The sequence below is a fragment of the Sinohyriopsis cumingii genome, chromosome 8 (genome assembly GCF_028554795.1).
Source record: "Sinohyriopsis cumingii isolate HCF-2022 chromosome 8, ASM2855479v2, whole genome shotgun sequence".
Lineage (NCBI taxonomy): Eukaryota > Metazoa > Mollusca > Bivalvia > Unionida > Unionidae > Sinohyriopsis > Sinohyriopsis cumingii.
Window position 1 is genome coordinate 21,188,483 of NC_142968.1, and position 22,542 is coordinate 21,211,024.

At 41.8% G+C, this 22,542-nt stretch overlaps 1 protein-coding gene across 1 annotated transcript in view; it reads right to left on the reverse strand.

Annotated features, from left to right (window-relative positions):
• The window catches only part of LOC149793113 (uncharacterized), a 32,994-nt gene that overhangs the window by 6,978 nt on the left and 3,474 nt on the right, over positions 1-22,542 (reverse strand). Inside the window, exons 2-5 of the mRNA XM_089968951.1 lie at positions 22,102-22,317; positions 21,424-21,549; positions 20,550-20,927; positions 16,217-16,348 (exon numbers count right to left, since the gene is read on the reverse strand). Of these exons, the coding sequence (XP_089825077.1) occupies positions 16,217-16,348; positions 20,550-20,927; positions 21,424-21,549; positions 22,102-22,317 (852 nt within the window). The remainder of the gene's footprint in view (positions 1-16,216; positions 16,349-20,549; positions 20,928-21,423; positions 21,550-22,101; positions 22,318-22,542) is intronic.

Below are 22,542 nucleotides of genomic sequence, written 5' to 3' on the forward strand. Positions count from 1 at the left end.
CTGGACACAACGTTCCCGTTCGAGGAGAATTTCAGGGAGGGATTGGGAAGTAGGTAACCGATGCAACTGCTCAATAAAATGGTCCACAATTGTTTGTCTCCTTGTTGCAAACTCAAATTGGCGATGGCTGCCCCGATGACACAATACACCACGAAGATTTGGCAGAAAAAGACGATTTGCGTTTTAGGCACACGTTCTCCACACCACACCCACAAGGGTTGTTTTTGTAAATCTTGCACAGAAGAACTAGGGGAAGAAGGACTGGTCGACGTAGCTGCGTCTGATGTGTGAAAGGGCATGATGGTCACTTCTTCTTTTTATAGTCGATGACTTGCGAAGCGTCGATCCAAGAATCGAAACTGGGTGGATATCCTTTCCAACGTACTTTGACTTCTTTGACACGTCGTTTGCCCACTTTACGGGTTCTGCGTTCGAGAATGCTTTCGATGTCGTACACGTCGTCTTCTTTTTTGGTGACACGTTGTAACTCGGGCAAATAAAACGTTCCTTTGAGTACTTCTCCGTTCATGTCTTCCAATTTATAGACGGCAGGATGACGACCATGCACTCGTCCAGTGACGCGAAACAGTTCGGTCGTCCAGTTAGGTAAGTAACCTTTGTCGAAAGTGCGTTTGGTTTTGCCAATGCGCACCCAATCTCCTACGGCCAACTCTCCACTTTTCTTGGGGACAGCCCTCGTCGGGGACGTACCAAACAGGCGCTCGAACACCAACACTTCGTTGTCGGGAGTCACGTCTTGCGGGGCACGTCCGATGCTTCGATGGTAAGATTGGTTGTACGCTTGCACCAGGTGCGGTAAGATGTCGATGTACTTCAGAGTGTGGTGATGCGTAAAATATTTCCACATGCGTTCTTTCAAAGTGCGTTGAAAACGTTCCACGATGCTGGCTTTGGTTTCGGGATTCTCGGTGGTAAAAAAATGAATGTCACGTTTCTTTAATTCTTTTTGGAAAGCTTGGTTCAGAAATTCGGTGCCTTTGTCCGTTTGCCATCGAAGAGGGCGACGACCGCTTTGTTTCAACACCCGTTGCAGGGCTCGCACTAACTCGCTGCTCGATTTGGAAGTCAAAGGCACGACCCAGGCAAATTTGGAAAAGACGTCGATGACACAAAACAAATATTTGTAACCACGATTGTAGCTGGCCAAATGAGAGACATCGGCTAAATCGGCTTGCCATTGATGATCGATGCCTTCCACTCGGGTGCGACTTCTGGCAAACTTGCGTCGAATGGGTTTGTGTAAAGTGTAGGTAGCTTGTTCTTGTAACCATCGTTGCACTTGAGGTAAACGGAGACTTTTCAGTCGCGTTTTGGCAGCACGATACAATTTTTGAACTCCTGCGTAACCTGCAGGATGCGAGGGATCGTAGTAAATGCTAGCTAAGACTTTTTCCATTTTTTTGTGTTGATTGGTGTCTTAATAAGGCACCCACTCTTGGAAGAGGCTACTCTTTTTCTCTTGGGGTATTTTCTTGGATTGCAAGGCTTTGCGTGTGCGGCCAGCAATAGGTGTCGAAGAGGAGAAGGATGTCTGAGCAGGGGATATCGGTTCTTGTTTCACTTCTGTCTTCACTTCTGTCTTCACTTTCTTTTTCTCTTGTGAGGAAGAAGGGGTGGCCATCATCTTTTTAATCCATCCAATTCTGGAGGTAGGTGGTGTTGTTAACTTGCGTACTTTTTCTGGTGGAGTTTGAAACCCTTCTTCTTCTTCTTCTTTTCCTTTTTCTGTCTTGACCACTGGTACCGGTACTGGTACTGGTACTGGTGATGGTGCTGGACTTTTCATCAAGGTCTTAAAATCTTTCAAAGTGGGTAGAGCTGTTTCGTCTAAAGCTTTCTGGTGAAAGAGTTGCAGTCGTTGCAAGAGTTGACCGTACTTTTGCGATTTTTCTGTTTCGGACAAATCTTGGCGATCCATCAAGGATTGCAATTCGTGTTGTAACTGGGACATCTCGCTCAAATTGGGATTGGGAGGTAAATGCGGGGTGCGTTGTTCTTGCCACCGATGGTATTCCATCCATCGTTTGTAAGGCACTAAAGCTAGTTTTCGTCCTTCCATGGGGTTGTCAGGGGTCGATTCTGAGATCTTGGAACTTCCGAGGCCTTTTTATCTTGCTCCCACCAGTCCTCCCAACATGGTTCCCAAGACTCCTTTCAGTATGGGGCCTAACAAGAGAGGTAAAATGCCTCCACGTTGGACCAACATCTTCTTTTTTTGCCGAATGGGAATTTTCTTTTGAACCATTTTCCGAAGAACGTGACGATGTTTGCCTAAGCATTGTTTCTGGTGTTTGGACAAAGGGATCGTGCCTTTCAAAACGTTCAAACAACATTCGCACACAGTATCGATGACCTCTTTGGAGGCCGTTTGAATGAGTTTTTTTCGTAGGGGTGGAGAAGCTTTGGACAGGACAGATAACAGGTCCCCATGTTTGGCTAAACGTGGTGGTAGTCCTTTCCTTTTCTTTCCTTGGGGTTTTCTGGAGGGTGACATCTTTGAGTCTTTAGGAGCACCTAAAAACACTGATACCCTACTCGGTCACAGGCCTTTTTTATACTGGAACGCGTCGCCACTGATTGTCTTTACGTTTTATCAGTTTGAGGACAGGCATGACACGTCGTGCAGGGGTACGTAACGGACTAAATCGAGCCAGTTCTTGTTTGGACAAATCCAGTAAACTTTGTAACATGCCCGATCTTTCTTGGACTTTGATTTTGGGAGAAGGTACTTTGTGAGCAGCAGCCACTGCCGCTAAATGGGAAGGTCCTGCCACTGGGGAAGTTCTTTTGGGGGTCATCAACGGAGAAGTTCTTGGTGTGATCAACGTCTCCAAGTACTCTTCAGTTCCTGGTGACATCAACGGAGAAGTGGACAAACGTGAGGCTGCCGGAGACGCAGTCACCGCTGTGGCAGGTCGTGGCTTGCGAGTGTAAGGTTGCGTCCTGGCCGAAGTGCCTCTCTTGCGACTAGTTTTCTTCTTCTGTGGACTTTTCTTTTTCTGAGGACTTTTTCTCTGTTTCTTTTTCTGGGGGCTTCTTTTCTTTTTCCGGGGTGATGGTGGTGGTGGTGTTTGGTAAGAGGAGGGTCCTGCCACTGGAGAAGTTATTCTTCTTGGGGACTTGGTCTTTTTCTTTTTCTTCTTGGGGCTTCGTTGAACTTTTGTCTTGGGGATAACTTTGGGGGCATTAGGATCCCATCTTAAGAGTGAGCGAATGATGACCCCTCCTAGAGTACCGCTCCCTCCAGGTTTCAAAATGATTTGTTTTTTGGTTTGAGTGTCGATGCGGGGATCGGCCAGTTGGACCAAAGCGACTTTGTTTCGATCGAAAAAGCGTTGGGTTTGATGAGGAATCTGAATGATTCCTTGGAGTAATTGACGTGCCGTCACCGTGAACCATCGTAAGACTTCTTTGAGACTGGCTTCTAAGACACGGGCTCGTGTTTGTGGATCTTTTTCTCGGCTGATGCCATACAAGGCACGAATCAATTTGACGGGAAGATGTGACTGAAGGGACGTCATGTTCACACTGTGTGAGACAGACGAAAAAGGGTCTGAGGTTTTTATAGATTTTTTTTTTCATGGGAGGAGTGAAATGAAGTCGAGGACGGAGACGTGTACAGGACAGGTCCTCCGTCTTGGCACCAGTGGTGAAACAAGTGGGTACGAAATCGCAAATCCTCGGGGGTCGTAGGTTTCAAATCGACGAGTAAATAGGCGTGTGGCGTTTGAGTGGCATCGTCGTACGCCTGAGTCAGCCAAGGCGTTCCTAACTGTTTGGCTAAGACTTGCACTTGCGATTTATCTCGAGGGCTTTTAAACAAGACCACGTAATGCGCATTGAGACTGATGGTGCGATGGGCTTTACTTTGTTGAAACAAATTTTGGGTGATGTAAACGACACTGGCATTACGGTGATGCCCTTTGCGCGTAAACCACAATTTAATTTCTTCTTCGTCTTCTCCTAACATGTCGTCGAAAATGACCAAATGGGTTAGACGGGAGTCAGAGACGATGCCGTCGTCTTCTTTAGGAATGCCTTCCACAAACACGATGGAATCGCCTTGACTTTCTCGCAAGAGGCTGTACGCCGATTGCCACTCTTTGTAACACCACACGATCCGTTGAGGGGGCCGATCGATCAAATGATGTTTATGTTCGATCAAACGTTTGACGAATTCGGTTTTGCCTGAACCGCTAGGTCCAGCAATGAGCATGTTAAAGGGATGGCGAAGATACAAAGCCTCCCAACTGGCACGATCTAAGTGTTCGTCGATGACTTTGACAGTAGAGGAAGAGGGAGCAGAGACAGCAGAGGTAGCCATGGTATGAGAAATGTCACTTGTGACACGAAAAAACAAACAAGACAAGAGTTTATATACTTTTTCAGAACACGTTTATTGAATGTTTCAAATATGAACACGAAAGACAAAAATACATACAACCCAAATAGTGATGTACAGGAATATAAAACACAGCAAAGCGATCAAAGTGGAATATAAACAAGTGTCTGTACAACATGTTTTGGTTAACCAAGATGTCCTAGGGACAGTGTGTAATGTTCTTACAGTCTCTACATGAGGTATTGTCACACAAGTGTCCTCCCGGAATGACCTTTCAGGCATGTCCATGACAGTCCTGTCCTGAAGCGAGTGGTTGTTCTCGGTGACGGGTTCTTCTGGCACCGTCACTAACACAGGTTGAAAAGTAACTTTTTTCCTTGAACAACTCTTGTGCATACTGGGCCACTTCTTGGGTCCAAGCCTCAAAACCCCCCTTTTTCCAATCACGAACATCTGTCCAATGAGGGTGTAAGTCACAAGCTACACACACATCGTCATACACGTCTTGGGTCGCTAAAAGTTGACGAATCTTTTTTTCCTGTTGAGGTCGAGAAGTATCCAGATGAAAACGCAAGGCTTTGAGCAAAAGGAGTTTTTCGTGACCATTTAAAGCCATGGAGGTGGTAAGTACTGATCGTAAAGAGTCCACAAAGAATCGGCTGGTAAACGAAATCCCAGAAAACAAGTCACTAAGACACACACCACTTGTCGTCCAAAATTGAATGGATACAGTTCTTGTAATAATTGATGGTAATGATCCACGGTTTGAATATGGTCATTGAGTTCCTTCCACGGAATCTGTTGGATGACATGTGACATAAACCGTGGCATGGCAGCCTCTTTTTATATTCTCTTTTTTTCGGATGCAATAGACGTACTTTCTAGCCAGAGATCTTCGTTCTCCAGTAGGGAATCTAAATCTTGCATACTGTAACCGAAACGTCAGAGTTCGTTTAGGTGTTTCCTCTTCCTCTAAGTAGATTCCACGTAAAATATGTTGGTAATCCTTTAACTTGTCTTCCTCAATGCATTGCACTAGGTGAATCTCGAAGTAACCATAATCATGAACATGTCGATCATTAGCGACCTCAAAGTTTTGAACAATGTCTGACCATTGAAAGAATTTCTGACGAATCAGTTCTTTTATACCATTCAAGTACCAGTGGTTAAAGATCTGGTGACGTATCGGATGCAATTGTTCTTTACGTTTCACTTGTATTTTCACCAGCTCTCGGTAAATGCGTTCTCTCAACTCCACAGGCAAAGCACGAATGTTCTCTTGTAAAGTATCCATGAATAGGTCATACTAAATCCTCTTTGGTCTGACACAAGAAATGTACTCTTTGCACAAACATGGTTTCACTTCAGTGTCGAATTTAAATCGTTGAGTCACTAATCTACACATTACAATTCGTTCAGAAGTTTCCTCTTTCACCAAGTTGACATTGTGTGAAAGATGTTGGTAATTCGTTAACTCTTCCTCTGGAATTCGATGCAATACGTTTACAATGTAGTAGATAGAATCGTCAATACCAAACCATTCCTTTTTATAACCAGGAGGTCGTTGATCAATGTCTGTCCAATGGAACACTTTCAATTGAATCAGTCCTTGTATAGCCTTCAGGTACCAGTGGTTCAAACACCGGTGACGTATCGGATGCAATTGTTCTTTACGTTTCACTTGTATTTTGACCAGCTCTCGGTAAATGCGTTCTCTCAACTCCACAGGCAAAGCACAAATGTTCTCTTGTAAAGTATCCATGAACAGATGATTATGGTAAGAAGTTACTTCAATGTCTCGGTCCCACTAAAGGTAAGTAATGACAATTCGGTGACCATCGAGCATGTTCTACGTAGGCCGAATCTTGCGGTTCCCAGTGGTGAAGTGACACACCGCAACTGAAGCACTTGACTTTATCTCCTTCGCCCAAGTAGAAAAATCCGGCTCTGGCTAATTCTTCGGGGGTCGGTCCTCCCAGATACTTTGGCCATTTTCCTTTGAACGATTGAAGACGATTTTCAAAGTCGCAGTATTCCGACAAACGCACAGGAAACGAATATTCGTTTTTCACAGGTTCGTTTCGATGAGGGTTGAGTGAAATGGGTAGGAGTTTGCTCAGGGCTGGATGACATCCGTAGGGAGGTAAACGTGAAGGTCGACATTCCCCTTTAAAACGAAACCCAGTAAAATGTCCAAGAGGACGAGCAGCATCGCTTTCGCATCCCACAGGTTTGACACGCACAGCATCACTTTCCATGACAGGGGTAGGGGCACTAAAGTTCCCATGATGCTTTACGGCATCGCTCAGGTCACAAGGTACAGCATCGGTCCCATCGCAAGGCTCACAATCGCACTCGTCTGCAAACTCCGTGACGCAATTACAATGGTAACCACATGGACAATCGCAGTTTCCTTCCGGACATTTTCCGTCGCAATGCATGGGTCTTATCCATCCAATCTTTTTCAAAGTATTCATCTTGTTCGCTCGGTCTTGGTAGTCACAATGAACTATCGATCTTGCCTAGGGTTCCTTTTTTATATACAGACCAATACCGACGTGACCGTACGGTAAGGTGAAATGATTGGGAAGTCGAACTCGCTTCTGGTATACAATTTGATAGACTTTTTCCAAGGGCCGACTGACGATGTGGTGAGTGGGTAAACGTACAATTTTGTTCGGTTGGTAGGTGGTCACTTTAAAGTTTCCATCCTCTCCCGATTGCAAGGCTTCTTTCAATACCCCAAAGTTGACCACTCGACTGGTACGATAATTCAGAGTCAGTCCTTTCACTTTGCACGTCGTGTGCACTTCTCCTTGTTTGTCACGGTATTCGTAGCCGTAATTTTTGGGACCGCCACTGACGAAACTTAGAATCTTGTCGTCGGGATGTTCGTCTGTCCAGGCTCCTAAACGGTCTCCTTCGATGTTAGGGTGATGTTGAATAGGGTGATGGATGTAAATGCAACTGTCCGTGTCAAAGTACAGGACGCGTTCCCCTAACAGTTCTAAAGCTTCGTACAATTTTAAGCGAGCATGGGCTGTCACGTAAGCCGCAATGATGACATTTCCAAAAGGGTCGTCTTGTACAAAGTCCAGATCTTCTTCGTAATTGACCAAGATTAAATTCTCTCGAACGACGTCCACGTGTTTCATGTATTTGGTTTTGTCGTGAATCATCTGGAAGTAGCGGGAAGGTTCTGTCAAATATTCCGTCTTGGGTAAACACGGTCGTTGTGCCATTTTACCCCACAAGCAATTTAACATCACTTTGGCAAACGATCGCCTGCCTTCGTTTTTCTCGATGTGGTCTAAAGTGATGCCTTCTTGTTCCCGGTATTTCTCTTTGAATTGTATTTGGTCTTCGGGAGTGTGACACCAGGAAGGATAGCCGCTGGCTTCTTGCTTCAGTTTCAAAAAGGCATCCACGTAGTCGGCGAAAATGCCTTTCTGAGTAGGGTCACCCTTGTGGTATTGTTGTGTCTTGGGAAAGTGGCAAATTTCGTACACTTCTAACAGTTGGTATCCCATGTCCAGAGCTTTGAACAATTCTACGCTGACCCAGGTTCCCGTCAAGGCACGTTCTTCCTGGGTGTGCTGACAAGGTTGGTCTTGGTTGCACGTTTCGGCACAAGTACGGCACAAGGGAAACATCAGTTTGCCTTGACAATGGTGAGGTAAGACGGGATGGTATAGGTTCGTGGGAGGCAAAACTTTACACTTGATCAAGCCTTCGTATTGTCGAATGTTTTTCAGGTCGATGTGTTCCGTTAACAATTGCGGGTGCCCTACAGGAAAGCGACAATATTTGCACACGTAGGGATACAGTGAACACACGTCCAAGTATTTGATTTCTTCTCCTTTCTCTTCGTCGGCTTGGTACAGCAAACAGGTGGCATTGGTCCTTCCTCCGTACAAACTATCCCTCGGGTTCAGCGGGTCCATGAACTGGTAACTTTCCACGAGGCGTTTAAACTCGGGATCGGTTTTCATACGGTGATCGTACTCGTGTTCCCACATTTCCACCACTTGGTATCCTTCCTGTTCCAACTTTAGGCGTCGCTGACAAGTGTCCTGGTACAAGTCTTCCATGGTTCGTTGTAAAAACTGATTTTTAGTGCTACGATCAGGGTAACAGACGGGACATCCGTGAAATAAGCAACCGTTAAACTCGTACACGATCTTGGGGTTTTCTAAGTCCCAGCCATCGACCGAATACGTTCCGATGGTCTTTTCGCCTCCTCCGTTGCGGGCATGCTGAATCCACTTGTCTTCCTTGTCGCACAAGTAATGTAACCAACGTAGGGCTTTGACCGAGTATTGACGTTTGACAAAGTGGGTCGTTTGAGGACTGATGACAGCCACGGTCTTTTCAGGCATGAATCGTTGGCGGTACACTAAGGAACACGCTTTGGCAATGGTGCAAGCTTCTTTCAAAGGATCGACCCCTCCGTGTTCCATGAACAGTTCTCGAAATTTTCCACAGCAACGCCGTAAAATGTCCACGTCGGAACGACAATACTTCAGCATTTCTTCCTGAAAGTCGAAAGGGTCCGAGGCGTGAATCTGGTACCAAGCGTAGAAAGCTTCTCGTTGTTCGGTACGCATGTTGTCGGGGTCGTAATAGTGAGCCTCGGGCAAATGGGGTAGAACGGCGTGTTGATTGGCTTCCGTATTGAAAAAGTGTGGAAAGTACCCTTTAGCCATTTCTGTCATTCCAAACGTTTTAGGCATTCGACTCAAAGGCATGGCCAAATAGCTCATCGAATCTTTAAACTGCACTTGTCCCACTTGCATGAAAATGATTTTGGCTCCGTTCAAAGTCACTTTAGGACGCTCGGTGCCTTGTTCCGTATAGTACCTCAAAAGAAACTGTCCATCGTATCCGGAGAAATTGTGAGCCATCACCGTGGCATGACGATGACAATCTCCGTAACGTTCGATGTCCTCTTGGCTCCACGTCTTGTCGACGGGGTCTAAGACCCATTGGGCAAAATCGGCTAACGTGTTTGGTCCCCGAAAGATTTTTTCACGCCCTCCGGGAATCTTGCTGCAGTGAGGGCAATGACTGAAGATAGGTTCTTGAATGCACTTCTCGCACGCTCGATGAGCCACGCAGAAATTAGGAATGTGAATGCCGGTCTCTTGCATGCATTCGAAATCGAAAAAGATGAAATTGCCTTTCTTCTTGTGACCGTCCTCTTTCTCTGGTGGGGGTTGGTATTTCTGCACGTAACATTCGTGTTCCAAGTCCACGATATGGTGACAAATGTGACATTTTTTCTTTCCTGAACATACGTGTGCCTTGGTATTATTGGTACGTATGCCTTGTCCACACGTAGGGCACAATCTCAGCAGTTGACAAGCGCATTTCTTCTGTGAACCTTGCGTCTTCAAATGTTGTTGGTAACAGGTAGGGCTGACAAACGTGCGCAGACAAGTGGAACAAGGCACTGGTTCTTCGCTCAGACAGGGTGGAGAGGCCAAACATCCTGAGCATTTCCATCCACAATGTTTGTGTTGCTCTCGATTATTATAACCATAGTCACATTTCTCACAATAATAAACATATCGCAGGAATCCAGTGATACTGGTAATGGTATCGAAATGTTCATCGTGATAATAGACATGAATGTATTTTCCGTCCTTAAAGTCTTGGCCTCGAAACAACAGAGGTCCGCGCACTTCTTGAGGGTGCACTTTCAAGGTGTAGCGTGGAGCTAGGGCATCTTGCAATTTTTGCATCTCGGGAATGCCGCAGGGTGTGTCTTTGGACAGTCCGACTTGTTGTAACAGGAGTTCTGCTTCATTTCGTTGTTTGGCTCGGTCGGAACGTTGAATAGTTTTCCAGGTTCTTTTCCATTCTACCGTGTCGTTCTTGTTGGCATAGGTTCGTCCCACCACGATGGCACGGGCTAAACACATCTGGTCATGAGGGTTGTGAATTCGGACGAGACTTGTTTTGGTGTTGCGAAGGTCGTCCACCAATAACATCTTTTTGCGTCCTGTCCCTTGAGGAGGAGAGACGTGGGTCATGTCCAGTGTGGCTTTACCATCGGTGATGTCAAACTGATCATTAGATTGTTGTACGTGTTGAACCTTGTCCATAACTTTGGAAGCAGTCAATTCTGCAGGGGTGCTAAACTCGATCCAAACAGGGGATTTCAAACCGTCGTGTTGTATGGAAAGTCTCAAGCGATCGTCTTCTTTGGGTTGACATTGTCGCTTGAGTGCAGTGAGCAAAGAATCCCACACCTCAGTGATGAACACTTCTGCTTTCTCTAACGGCACTTCAGCCTTGAAATCTTTAAACTTCACCGTGTATTTGTAAGCCGTAGTTCTAAATTTTCTAGAGGAGCGCTTTTCCGTCTCTCGAATGGAATAGTAATTTTCAGGGTTAACTAAGGGTGATGAACATGGTTTAGAGGGTTCGGATTCTGGTTCACTCATGTCCTCTTCAAAATCACTGGCATGAATTTGTGCCAAGATTTCAGCCCTGGTACGAGGCGATAGATCACGTTTCTGCCTCTTACTTTCTTCTTCTTCTTCTTTCTTCTCGAATGAATGGGATCGTTTCATCTTGAAAGCAAAAAGTCAAATGACTCAAGTTCAAACACCATAAACTACTTTATAGTCATGGCAGACCAGCGTATATAAAAAGGGTGTGTGTCTTGTCCTTTCACTATTCATTTCACTCTCAAGCCGAGCACAACGATGGAAGAGACTAACCAGATGGAACGTTTCGTCAGAGCTTTGCGAGGGGTCATTAGAAAATTCTCTTCAGACCAGCCTACGGACTACTCTCCTTCCTTTAGAGATAAAAGTCAAGATACTTGCTATATCTGTCAGAAGAAAGGGCATTGGTCTTCAGAGTGTCCAGACCGTCAAAAAAGAAAAAAAACAGGGGATAAAAGTCAAGATACCTGTTATTATTGTAAAGATAAAGGACATTGGTCTCCAGATTGCCCCAAAAAGAAACAAGAGGAGTCAGAAGAAAAGAGGAATTCTTCAGAAGAAGAGAGGGATTCTTCAGAGGAAGAGAGGGATTCTTCTGAGGAAGAAAGAAGACAGGTGAAGAAAAAGAAACAGGAGAAAAAAAGAAGAAGGGAAGAAAGCGAGGAGGAAGAAGAGGAAAAGAGTGTAACGGTGAAGAAATTCAAAAAACCGAGAGACTAAACAAGGAGAAAGAAGAAATTAATGAACTTTTCTTTATTAAAGTGTTGTGTTATAAATTGTGAATTGGATTGTAAAAAATGGAGAAAAGAATAAATGAATGATATAAGGTAAGTGTCTTTGAGTTGTGATTTTAAAATAAGAAGCTACACTCACGCACTCATACACAGACACGTACTAAAAGGGTAACATGGGTGAGTTTTTTTGAGTTATTGGCAAATTGAAATTGTATTTCTTTTCGAGAAATGTGGGTGGCCCTGAAAAGGGCCTTTTTTCTTCATGGTGTAGGGGTGAGTTTAAGCAATCAATTTTAACTGCCTTAAGCCTTTGCCACGGCCAAGGCCTACTTCTGGACTGCGTAATGTTGATGATGATAATGATTGAGTTGAAATCACTAAGGGTGGTACGGTAGGCTTAGTCACAGGGTTGACATGTTTGGCTCGGGAAGGTCGTATTCTCTTCGGTCGTGATAAAGAAGTCTGATACATTTGTTTCAGACTTCTTAACTCCGCTAAAATGTCCAACAGTACCGTGACCGTTTGATTTTCACCCTCTTGTTTCTTTGCTGCTACTTCTTCTTGCTGTTGCTGCTGTTGTTTTTTTCTTACCTCTTCTTCTTGTTGCTGTTGCTGTAGGAGAAAAGCTTGTTCCGCTTCCTTTTGTCGTTGTATAAATTTCTCCAATTCTTCTTTCTGTCTCTGTCTAAAATTTTCCACTTGCGGTAATGAAGAAGGTAACGCAGGTTCCGGAACAAATTCTTGCGAAGAGAGAAAATCCACAAAATCCCAATTCACCTCTTCTGAAAGTAAGTCCGAGTTCCCTTGGGCAGTCTCCCCTGCTGGTGCACCCCAATGGATCGTTTTCTGAGTTTCCGTCATGTTGAATGACTGTCGCATAGATTGACTGCACACAAGCGCTAGCAGATCTATATTGACTACGTGACGTCACAGACTGCTCTCTTCGGATTGGATGCGGCTGGCTGAATTTTGTAACGCGTGTTTGGATTGGTGAATGAACTCAATCCGTTTCAATCCTACCTGTACCTATAAATAAGCGCCGTTGACTGCATTGATTCACCTGTTCTCGTCGCTTCAAGATGTGGACTACAGTTGAGTCATCCACCCTTGTGTCTTCCATGATGTTTCGGACAGACTTGCTCATGTATGTCCGATCGAAGTGGACCGTTGTCCACAGGACAAACACCAGCCTGTGGATACGTAGGATCTACGTTGAAAGACAAGGATGCCTAAAAAGAGTGCTGATGTACGGACCAACAGTGAGACGTAGCCTAAGAACAAGAAGAAGACCAATGCGGTGCCATTTATGTTAATGAATACATTAACATAAAACCCAAAGGCCCTTTTCAGGGCCAGCCATATTTCTCGAAAAGAGATAGTCTTTGAATTGCCTACCCCTTTTTTAAAAAATTTTTTTAAAAAAAATTTTAAAAAAAAAAAAATCCCATGTTCAATTTCCCTTGTCGCTAGAGTGACCCAGGGTTTTTTTCCCATGTTAATTCCCCTTGTCGCTAGAGTGACCCAAGGTTTTTTCCCATGTTAATTCCCCTTGTCGCTAGAGTGACCCACGATTTTTCTCCATGTTAAATTTCCATTGTCGCTAGAGTGACCCAGGGGTCTCTGTAATGCTAATTCCCATTGTCGCTAGGGTGACCCCTTTCACTACTCACGCAAAATTGTCGTGAACAATTAAATGTCAACATAAAGTTATCTATTCGACTGATGAAATGATAGAACAGCCAGGGTAACACGGGACTGTAAATCGAATCAGATTTACACAAAACACTACCAAAAAAAGAGAAGAAAACATTAAAAAATGTATTGTTTGGAAATATTATGAATTCAAAGAAGCATGTCGTATGGAAACACATACACACACCTGTGTGTGTGTGTGTGTGTGTGTGTGTGTAAGAGCCATGGTTACATAAATTTTGAATTTAGACGAGAAAATTCTTATGCATCTCTTTTAGTACCTATTTAAATAAATGCACTAAATAGGTATGTTACTGTCCATTTGATTTACCAAAGCGCTTGTCTCTACTGCGCCAAAACAAATCACCTTTCTGTGTTTCCTAAACTCGCTTATAAATGAGGAATGGGCAACGTCATCCAGGGTGCGGGCTGAATAAGTGATTTTTGAAGACAAAATAAGGATGCAAAATAGTTGATAAACCAGGCCACGTTACGGACCCGGCCCGCGCCGTATTATGCTAACCCCTGTAATAAATGCAAATTTGTAAGATTTCACTTCCAATGATGAAAAATGTTGTGCACTATTTCCGCTGATTGCAGTCAAAAATCTTTCCATAAAGCATTCGTTCCGTTTCCATACAATGGTATTTTCCATGCAATTGTGGCAATGGTAAATATAAATTACATGCCAAAACGTAATTTAGTTTTGTCTCTTGTAAGTCGTTTGCAGTAAGAATCGTTCTCTTTTTGAAATGCATTGCATTCCTAAAAGTACTCGAAAAGGTTCGCCTGAGGTTCATTGAGGTACAAGGTTCATGTTTAACGAAAGAAGCAGCTGCTGCGGTGCTCAGTCCAAAACATGAATATGTTGTTTTCTTTTGTTCTTAAAGACGTGAATATATGTAGACAATACTCAGGCTGATGCCTTTCAAGTTGTAATTTACTGTTTAATTAACATCATAAACGAGCATCATATCTCTCACCCAGTTACATTATTCTGACACCAGGCCGACCTGTCCTAACACTAACCTCGTCATGCTGAGTGCCTAACGAGGCACCTGTTAGTACCATTTTATGAGTCTTTGGTATGACTCGGCCGGGGTTCGAACCCGCGACCTCCCGCATCCGAAACGGACTCTCTAACCACTAGGCCACCGGAGCGGTCTTTAAGTTTGGTAAAAATATACCTCAAGGTGATATGGTATTTTACAGTTTTGGTATATGTCCAATATAGGTCAACTATGACCCATTATTAGGGGAGGTTACCCTAAAACATATTCTCTTGTAGATGTTGATAACATGGGTAATGTACAAAGTTTCATGAATGCCAACAACGGTTAAGGAGGAGATAAAATTATGGATAGACGGATGGACGGACGTATCACAATATCTTCCACCGTTGAATCGTTGGGATTTTTCAAAATTAATATACGTCACATGTTACGACATGTTTAATGCTTTGTACGTATGGTTCGCAAACTTAATCATTCAGAAGGGACATCCATGTTCAATGATGATTTACATTCTGAAACACTTGGACGGATACGAAAGACACGTTAGCGTATATTTTTGTAGAGACGGGACAGCGAGTTTGTATGTCGATTTAAACTTTCAGACATGTCTGCATATTTGTTTATTCAGACTGGGCAACCATTGTTAGCCTGGCATAGTATGTAATGGATATACGTCTGGATATTTATCTCGTGCAATAGTACTGCCATTGTCTATATTTAATGCCACTTGGGCCGATGTGGTAAATGTATAGTTACAGCTTATTGCCACGTGTCTGTATTTATGGCCACTTGGGCCGATGTGGTAAATGTATAGTTACAGCTTATTGCCACGTGTCTGTATTTATGGCCACTTGGGCCGATGTGGTAAATGTATAGTTACAGCTTATTGCCACGTGTCTGTATTTATGGCCACTTGGGCCGATGTGGTAAATGTATAGTTACAGCTTACTACCACATGTCTATATCTATGGTCACTTGGGCCACTTGGGCCGATGTGGTAAATGTAAGGTTTCAGGTTCCTTCCACGTGCAGGTGGGACAGTAAGTTTAAATCCTGATATAGACTGTGGCACCGTTGGACTAATGCGGTCTACAGGCAGTAGCTGCAGGATTATTTTTGAAGATAGGACTGTCGTTTTCTGTCCAATTATTACTGTTTACAGTTAGCTGTTATTTATTACTCGTGATGGTTGTTTGTTTCATATGGGACAGTCTCTTCTGTTTTTGTGTATAATTTTGAATGCCTGAACGATCTTTGTGGAGATGTACCTTGTGCAAGAACAGTTCTCCAGATGTCACAGTTATTTTATATCCAGGAGTAGTTTTTTCGGGGAAATGGAACAAATTATTGTTGTTGCCGCCAGGGCCATAGAGAGCTATCACGGGCCTTGCGGTAAAAGACACCCGGGTCTCTCCTAGTTCTTGTTCAAACAAAATTTGTCTTTTATAAAATGAAAAAGTGTTGTTATATCACCGGTTGCACCACCCACTACCCACCCACCCTTGTCGGCCCTGTCTGCCGCCTAAGTTGTGCAGATGTGATAAGACTTTTGTTAATCCTTGGGGACAGTTTTACACCGATAATATATGTGTAACGCTGCATAAATGCTTCTACAGACGGAATGACTCTTTCCACCTAGATAAAATGGTTAGACTACTGGACGGATGTGATGGGTATCTGTCCAATAATTTTCTAACTTGTGTATAGATTAGAACAATTGATTGACTTTTGTTGACATGTGACTGTCCCATACTTACACGTACAGATGAAACGGCCATTTTCAATCTTTTGTGGATAATTTGACAGAAAGACAAATATCAGTGACGGAAAGACCGTTTCCATCTTGATGTAAACTTTGAGACTTTTGAACGTATGTTGCAGACGTAAAAGTGTGCATATGAGACAGTCATCTTTTGTCTTGCGTGGGATTTACAACAGTTGACATTGCTTCATACTTACTTGTGCAGACGTGACAGCCGTTTTGCATCGTGCTATATATCTGGGGACAGTTGGACGGATAAGGTGGACACGAGGTTGGAGCGGTGCTGATGGTCGCTGATCCCAGATGGATGGATCCGCCTGTTGCCGAAGCTATAAAGCAAAATGAGACTAGTTATCATGCGGCTAAGAAATGCACAGATACAAATAAAAATAAAAAAATAATTAAAAAAAAGATAAAGAAAAATAAAAAAGCAAAACAAGTTAACACATTTATCAAAGATATAGAACTTAAATTTAATATACATTTTTTCATTGTATATGATCCTTCATCTTTTGTTTATGAAGGGAAATTTGATTGTAGGAAAAGGGTATTGATGTGACATTTTTTTAGTGACGTAGAGATGAACGCCAATTGTTTTGACATAAACTTGTCCATGGAGCTTTCTTTAGAGTTTCATAATGCAAAGAAAGGTTTGAATTTAAGAACAGACAAAATCCCTCAAAAGAATCCGGAAATTATGTATGATCTCTAAATAGTCTTTGAAAGGTTTTGAGCATTTGTGAAAATATATTTTGAATGTATTTATATGAAATATCACATGTTAATGTAGATTTAATTCAAGATTAGATCAATTTAAAAAAATGTATACAAGTTTCAATTGGTTCTATTTACTTCATTCAAACAGTTACATTTGGATCTGTTAATCTAAGTGCGATTCAGTCAAGCACCAGACAATGTTCTATGCAGCCTCGGCGGCTCAGTGGTTAGTGTGCAGAACTCTATGCCAGAAGGATATTAGTTAGAGTCCTGCCCAGAGCAAGAGGCGATGTCTGCCGCTGTGTCTGACTAAGGAAGACACGTTATTCCCATTTTTCATTATTTCATCTCTTCGTCGTTGATAGAACTATAGCTGGGCGAAACGAATAATGTAGAACACCAATATTGACCCATTTCATTCTACAAACGGCTACACTGGTGTACCTAAAATATGTTTGTACCTAGCCTTTATGAAATGCAAACAAGTTGTCCAAATATAATAAAAAACAAAACATTATTTGCTAGATACATCGAACCTTGAACAATCCTCCACTTGAGCCTACGCTCAAACGCAGTATTTGCTATTTGATAATTAAAGAAAAGTAATTATGAAACAGGTGATGTGAAAACACCATTAATTTATCAGGTTGATGTTGTTCAACATAGAGAGTTATTTCCATGGATATTATCAAAAATAATGTTATCAAGAGAAACTGACTTCGACTTAATAAGTTGCAGTCAAGATAACGATTTTCGGAATAACAGCCCAGAATGCTATGGAAATCCTTGCCCAGTTAGGACAATTCAAGAGAGCTTGTCGTGTGCAATTTGTTACGTCTTTTGTACTCATCCATCAGAATTACATGTGTTACGACTCTATAGTCTTAAGCTAAGTAACAGAAAGAGTGAAAACCAACGAATTTTGTAAACTTCAACAATTCATTTATTTCCCTACAATACAAAGTGAAAATTTAAAAAGAACCAAAAGTGTTGTGAATTAAATCAAAATAGTCTTAAAAATGTTATCACATGTCCAAATGTTTAAAGTTACAACTGGATTCCAGTGGTATTTCAAACAAATTCCTGTTTTGAATGTGTTCATGTGCCTGTATTATTAAACGTGGTAATGTGCCAATGGTCTGGGGTATAACGATGGACTACATGTCTTTTGATTTTGATTTATCTCAGTAATATAGTCCATAAATATCCTTGTCTGAATTCACTGTAATTCCAAATTAATGTTTATGTCCACGAATATTATTGATGAGCACTTTGTATTTCTAGTGGATAATAATTTGAATAAATTATTCTCCCTAAATGAAATTAATGAACACAATATAATAGATTCTTTTTCAAGATGGTAAGGTAAGAATGAGTAATTTTTAAATAAACAAGATTATATAACCTTCACCTTGACCTAAGTTGCAATTACCATTTTCTTTAGGTCTAAATAACGCTATATCTTTTACCTCAAATTCAGGTAAAAATGTTTACATTAATAATGATCTAGCTATGTATTATATTGTTTACAAAATAAACGTCCCTGGTCAGGTACACAGTGAACGTAATTTAAAACAAGGTAATGTACAAACAAACAATAAAGAGCGACTAATATAAGTTGAAGATGTTTCCATGTGCAAGATGCACAATGTTATGAATGCTGACATACCTCTGTGTTATCTTCGTGTACTGTGACTAAAATTTCTGTATATGTGGTCGGTATGGAAACAATGCAAATTTAAAGCAGACTTTTGATAAAATGGCCTATCCCATGTGCTCACAAAATGAGTTTATACTAGTCCAAAGTACACTATAATAGCAGTTATGAAAATATGGTATACGAATTTTGCCAGATTAGACAAATCCCGCTTCCGCAAGTGCAATGAATGAATCATACAATATACAAAAAGGAAAAACAATTATAGGCTCCTTTTGTTCCACTTCACTTTTGAAGTCAATGAAGTGAAAATGACCACGAGAAGTTAGCACTTAATTTTGAGAGGCGCCCATTTGAAGTAAGGTCAAGCTATATTCTTTATAACCCAATTTTTCACCCATCATTCATACACCTAAATAAAGGGAATTAAAAGTTATTTGAACAATATCTAAGATATTTAAGATCTGTTTTAAATAACCAGGAAAATTGTGACGTGATGGGTTGTTATTCCGCCACTGTGGTAGGTGTGGTATGGTTGGGGTGGGGTGCTCCCAATATTTTATTTAGATTATTATAGAAATCACACCCTGGCTCGACTTTGGTTGGAAGTTAAATTAGTGAAAAATAGATGTAAAGCTCCGAGCCCCCAGTCAGCAATGCTGACGGTTAAATGATTGAATAAACAAAAAAGTGAAATTCGACAAGTAGCAATTTAATGACAAATCAATAGTCAAATGATTAAAATTTATTAAGTACTCGCCTTCCGCTCGACCCTCTTGATAGTTTATTGCATCATTTGATTAGTAGTGTGAGATAGATTTCCATCTGTCCTTGTATTCTCATCATCTGTGTATTCTTCTCTCTTATTCCTCCAATATCTTCTCTTCCTCCCGACTTTCTCCAAATTCTTTCTCCTCCTCGTCTTGTCTACACTCCTCTTCCTTCTTCACTTCCCCCTCCTCGACTCCTTTTCCTCTTCCTCTTCGACCCTCTCCACCGCCTACTCTTGTCGACTCCGACTGCTCTGCTAGTATCACTTCCGTCTTCCCTCTAAGAGAGTCGGGACTTAACTGAACTGGAAGTTCTGTCCCCTAAAAAGCTTCTTTACGAAGCTTTGTCCTACCTTAGAATCTCCTCTCCAAGTTTTAACGCCAAATTACGAGTGGCTTCCTCGGTGTAACCATATATTTTTCAGCAATCTTCCTAGGCGAGACTAAATTTTTGCTAGCTGGTTAGAAGTTATAACTCGGATCGAAATTGTTATCACACCCTCTGTCTCAATTCCAATTGGGTGTCGTTTGTCAAAATCCGATCAAACTTAGGGGACAATGTCCTTCTCGCTGTTTGTCCACGTGGGAACGGATTTAGAACATGCCCCGTTCCCTCGCGGGTTCCTCTGATCTTAGGACTAAGGTGTAACACATAGGTGGGAATTCGCTCGATCTAACGCCTGTGCTGATTCAAAATGTCAGGTCTTCTCTCTGGTCACGGTAACCTCGCATAAGAGATTAACTCTAGCCTGCGTCAATTTTTAGACATCAGACATGGCTTATAATAATACCTTAGTTCATACACGACTTTCTAACTGGGGCTGAGCAAACGTGAAAATTTCCAATGAGGAAAACCTGGAAAATTGTTTTCCTTTAAAATCAAACCCTATGCAAAATGCGAGACTGTATTTGTGAATCATTTCCAAGTACCATGTCATTAGTGGACACTGGCCCAAGCACCGAGTCCTGGATTAATGGGCAAGTGATCTTACACCGTCCAGATTTGCAACCATTTACCACCTCACATTCTTTTCACGAAAGGAGAGATGGTATATTCAGCGCAGTTTTATGCCTGGGATTCCGTAATGAAATAATTTACTCTAGAGCAATAACGCCAAAAGACTTTTTCAAGTACATTACACAAATATATTATTGAACGTCCTTATCGTTATTTTTGAAAATACCAGTCCATTGGAAATTTGCAACTGTTCAAAGGATATTGAAAACATTTGGTAAGAATTGATGCTAATTATTAGGACGCCAGTTCTTTATTCAATTTAGTGGTGTATTCCATCATGACTACATACCTGTAAAGGCTTTGATCCATGTAGCAAGTTGTGCGTTCTAAAACATGTTCCTACTGTATAATTGATTGTGAATACTTACAACAGGAGCTCCTGCAGGAGGGGCAACCATTCTGCGCATCTACCTCAACACACTCCGTCGGACAAGAATTCAAAACGGATGTAGAGCTACACACAAATGATTGGAAAACCCCTCCATTCGATGTCCCTATTAATCCGCTGCTGCCACTACCTGAGCCACCTGCTGTCATCCCTGGTCCGCTGCCGCTGCCCGTGTTGCTGCCGATATTAAAACCTGGTCCTGAGGGTATTCCAAGAGGATTAATTGCTGCCCCTGCATGGTCAACCGATCCAGTACCACTAGCTGTCCCTCCTCCAGAAGTAGCACCGGAACCAGGTAAAATTCCAAAAGGAATATTTCCCCCTCCTCCTCCCCCTCCTGGTGTATTTGTGCCCGTTCCTGCAAATAACGGCGAATCGCATATAAACACCTGGCATTTGTAGTAGATTCTATTTTCAAAGTTATATTTCTCGCTCATATTAAGCCTGTAAATCGTACAATCCTGTCGCTTTTGATTGTGTGATGGTATCATACTTTTCTTTCTCTTTGAGTCCGTTGCTTTGTTTTTTTTTAAATATAAAACAACATCAAGAATTACACCATTAAGTCTATTAAGTTAAATCACTGAGCTATTTTGCATGGAATAACCATGTGGATAAGTACGTTATTTTATCCAATTTCAATAGCTAACGTTGACCAAAAATTATTACTGTTTAATTTACATGCAGTTAATTTAGGAAACCACAAAGTCTTTCACATTATTTGTTTTGCTCTTCAAATAAAACAAGAACACGATGGTGATATCACTTTTGAATTTGACCTCTCTCTCTCTCTCTCTCTTAAGTGCATCAGAAAACGTGAACAGTATGTGAGAAAAGAAGAATATTTGTAATACCAGAAGTCCCCACTGCACCCCCACCACTTGAACCGGATGTAGAACCGCCTCCAGATCCCGCGGACACTGCACCACTTGGTCCTAAGGGTTGTGATGATCCTTGTGAGTTTAACATAGCTGGAAAATCTAGTTTAAAATCCATCTTTTCATTAATTTCAGTATATGTGCAATATAAGTATATCTATATATCACACATAATTTTGAGAATATGAAGAATTAAATTTATTTTCAAATATAGGAAGACTTTTCATTACTATAAAAAAGAAGATAATTATTTATTAGTTAGCTTTATAACATTATATTAAGCACTGAATTGCATATTAAGTTATGTTTACAAATTTAGGCATAATAAAGTATTGAGGTTAGTGTACAGTTCAAATAATATACTTCATGCTGATATATTGGATCAATTATGCCTGCAGCGACAGTCATTTTTAGCTTGAACAGCTCTTTCATTACCCGTTAGATATTTATGTGGCATGGCTTACTGTTTTATGTCATATCGAGTGAAATGTTTGGAAGTCATATATCAAAATAACACTATCAATTTAATTATAATTACGGCGTCTTTCCGTGATAATTGTATAGGTAAAATTATGAGAGCACAAATACGTCTCATCATTTGATAAAAATAGTTTCTACATAAGAGATTCGCTAATCCTATTTAATTTTGCTTACTAGGCAAATTATACGGCAGATGCCCATTCGCTGTGTTTCCCCCCGAGAACGAGGCTGGCTTTTCAGGGTGGCTAAAGGCATTCGGGTTTTGGTGAGCCACCTCGTCGACAAGTGACGTCATGTCCGGTACCTTATGCTGAACGTAGCCCAGGTACGTGGCCGCATCTCCGGGATTTTCGAGGAAGCGTGGTGCTTTCAGGTCACGTGGAAATGCATCTATGACATATTACAAAACGTGGAGTCTTGAATTTTTATTGCTGTTTGTATTTGCTTACATGATATAAATGATGAGCCAAATTTATTGAAGGAATAACTTATTTTGTGCATAAGATTAAACTGAACAGTTAACTGAAGCGTATGCGAAAATATTTTAAAATCGATTTCAAGAACCGTTTGGATTAGGTCGCTGGTACTTGAGAGCTAGGCGATAGGTATCACAAA